The sequence below is a fragment of the Cryptomeria japonica genome, chromosome 10 (genome assembly GCF_030272615.1).
Source record: "Cryptomeria japonica chromosome 10, Sugi_1.0, whole genome shotgun sequence".
In the NCBI taxonomy this organism is placed as follows: domain Eukaryota; kingdom Viridiplantae; phylum Streptophyta; class Pinopsida; order Cupressales; family Cupressaceae; genus Cryptomeria; species Cryptomeria japonica.
The window spans coordinates 201208114-201211450 of NC_081414.1; the positions used below are offsets into that span (position 1 = coordinate 201208114).

General features: G+C 43.6%; 1 protein-coding gene across 1 annotated transcript; it reads left to right on the forward strand.

The window, feature by feature from the left end:
- The first annotated feature begins 1090 nt into the window (after positions 1–1090).
- Positions 1091–2350, forward strand: LOC131056594 (probable F-box protein At4g22030). The gene has a single exon (XM_057990898.2). It carries the CDS (start codon positions 1091–1093, stop codon positions 2348–2350), a length of 1260 nt encoding a protein of 419 aa, XP_057846881.2.
- The last annotated feature ends 987 nt before the right edge of the window (positions 2351–3337 follow it).

Sequence of the window (3337 nt, forward strand, 5' to 3'; positions counted from 1 at the left end):
GTCCAATCTTTCTTATTATCCAGCAAAAATAGTACATCAACCTTACCATGCCTTAAGCATCCCAGCCACTTATAACATGCGTTTTTAGGGCAACAAACAAAGTCGGCCTTTTTAGGGTTTTATTACAATGTCGGTTTTCATCAACAAAAAAAACGGCAAAAAAATTTTCTCGAGGGCGGCCGCCCCCGAACCCCCGCTTTTCTCGGGGGCTGCGGCGCCCGAACCCCAGCCCGGCCCCGGACCCCGGCGAGGATACGTGCTGAGTGTACAGTACTTTGCTGATCAGTCGCCACATTTCAACACTTAGATGAAACGAGGTTCCACAACTAGATTCCATCCAAGCATCCAAGTAGAATGGGTACCACTAAATTATCACGAAGAATGCGTAGAATTGAATCCCAAACTTACCAAAACTGGAAATGGGTCAAAATTGAATGAGGCTCCACAAATAGAATGGGTACAACTAAATTATCATGAAGAATGCGTAGAATGGAGCCCCAAACTTACCAAAATTAGAGATGGGTCAAAATTGAATGATCAAAATGAAGAAGGAAAGATTCTTATAAAGAAATAACAGTTGCGCTTCAAATTTAGAAATGAAATCATATAATGGTTAAGTGTCTATTCGAGGGCATTTCTTATCAAAAACCTTGTCTTGGTTTTCTCACCTATACTATATTGAAAGACTAACATGAAAATTATTTAAAATAATAAATTAATGGATTGTGAGATAGAAAAGTTTCAATTACGCTATGGAAACACTTGAAATAATCAAATAAAAAATAAAAAATAGAATAATGAAGGGAACAACAAAATCAGGAGGAGGCCGGGTCAAGTTGACTGGGTAAGATGATGTGACTCTCACAAGCTCGTTCAATTCCAACGTCTCTATTGTCGACCGCAGAATAGGTCCGAGTGGAGACTAGGATCCTTTATAAATGCCCGCCCCACATTTTTATTCTTCATCTTCATAAACAGAGTAGCGGGAATCGGAATTGGGCTTTCCTATAATCTGCATATTCCTAGAGCTGAGGATTGATTGTTTTCATCGAATTCATAGAGGGAAAGAGAGAAACGCGCAATTATAATTATGGAGGCTCTGAAGCTAACAAGAGCTCTTAAGAGTAACACAGCTTTGCAGACAGTGACACAGAAACATGGTCATGTAAGATTAGCGAATTATGCGAATAAATCATGGCGTATAAATCTTGATCGTCGTGAGAGTGGCCCCGCAATGATTGTGGCTTCGTTGGATGGTCCAAGCACAAGCACAAGATACCTGCAGCAGAAGCAAGCTGACTTGTTCATACGCCCGCTGACCCAGTTTCACATGGACCAAAACCCGAACAAGGATGAAGAGATGGTTGTGGCAAAGCTGCGTTTGGTGGCGGCAGCAGCGGCAGACCGGGCAGAAATGCACGGTGTCCTGGCAGAGCAAAGAGACGGATGGAACAAACTCCTCCTCGCTTCCGTCACCAACATCACGCTCGCCGCGCTAATTCTCCAGGCTTTACCCAACCACGATAGTAATAACGTTGTCGTCACACTTTTGTATGGCTTCTCCACAGCTTTGATGTGCGGTGTAAACAAAATCCAGCCTTCGCAGCTAGCGGAGGAGCAGAGAATGGCGGCGCGGCTCTTCCGTCAGCTCAACACTGACATCCACACAAACCTTGCTCTGCCTCCCCACCTTCGTCAGGACAAGTGTGCAGAATCCTTCCTCGCCAAGGCCTACAAAGCGGTGCTTGCATTGGATGAGGCTTATCCTCTGCCTCTCTTCCCCGGTATGCTCGACAAATTTCCCAAGATTGTACGACCGACAGTGTGGTGGCCTCAACATGAACAATATCATCAAACACAGAACCGACGTCCCCATACTGACAACAACACAACCATCAATGGATGGAGTGCAGAGGTAGAGGAAGAGTTGAGAGGTATTTCGGAGACGCTTAAAACTGGTGATATTGCAGAGTATGTGGGGCTCAGCCGCAAAGTACTGGGAGCAAACAGTATTCTTGCAATAGCCGGCCCGTTGCTCACTGGGATTGCAGGGGCACTGAATTTGAATGGCGCAATGTTATCTATGTCAATGGTGGCGGGCGTGTTGGGTGTTGTGGGCAACACACTCAGCCATGCAGGTCAGGTCGGAATGGTTTTTGAGATGTACAGAAACTGCGCAGGATTCTACCATTTGCTGGACTCCTCCATCTCAGACACTCTGAGCGAGGCAGATCCAGAGGAGAGAGAAAACGGAGAGCTATTCCATTGGAGATTGGCCTTGCAGCTGGGTCGCGATCCTCATTCTCCTCTTGCAGATTCTGCCTCCAAATTTGCCGGCAAGCTTTTCTGATTAATTGTTAATACACACAGACACGCCCCATTTTTTCAGGCTCCGGCCTTGTACACAGCTATACATACATGTTAAATGTGATTAATCCATACAAACTCTTATCCTCACTTCAGCCTCACGTTTCTCTTGTTCTACAAGCTGCCTGATTTGTGATGCGTGATCGATGCAGTGCTCTTTTTTTTTTTCAAAGATTGTTTTATATAAACTCACCATTGAAGGCATGTGGAGCTTACAGGATGCAGCTATTCTGGTTCCAAAATGTTATATTTGTACGTCGTGTTATATGACATTCGTGAAAATCACAGCCGTTAATCGCGTTGTCGATGGTCAATAACACGCGAATGCCATATAACACGACGTACGAATATAACATTTTGGAGCCAAAATAGCTATAGCCGAACTTACACACTACCCAGAAGGATCAACAGAATATTTGTTTCTATAACCAGGGATTTGTTAGGAAAATATAATGCCAGTCTCACACAAGAGCAAACGAACTATACTCATAAAGTGGATGGCTTCTCTTTTTTCATCGACCTTTCACATAGGAGAGTTTTTGAATGCAAGCAATGCTTAAAGGAGAACGGGAGTGAGAGAGGGGGAAGAATGGAAGTAACCACAAGAAGAGAATACGCATAAGTACGATTCTTGAGAAAGAGTTTCGAAAAATCTCAAGCCTCCATAGCACACATGTCTAGAATGTATCATTTAGCGACATCCATGGTTACAATACATTCATAGAATATCAATTTGAGATGCTACCGGTCCTCCATTGAAAAGGTTGGAACGTGACCTTGCAAAATAAGTTCGATACGTCACCTATACCCTGCCTCCAATAAATAGGCTTGAAGAAATTAAATATTTATTCTGTAATGATGGATCGACTAATAGGTCATCAAGATCGATGCCTCTCGAATTGGGAACAATGTTAGGGCAAGAGAAGGTTATCGGTATTTGCATAAACCAATTGTAAAGACAATTATGCTC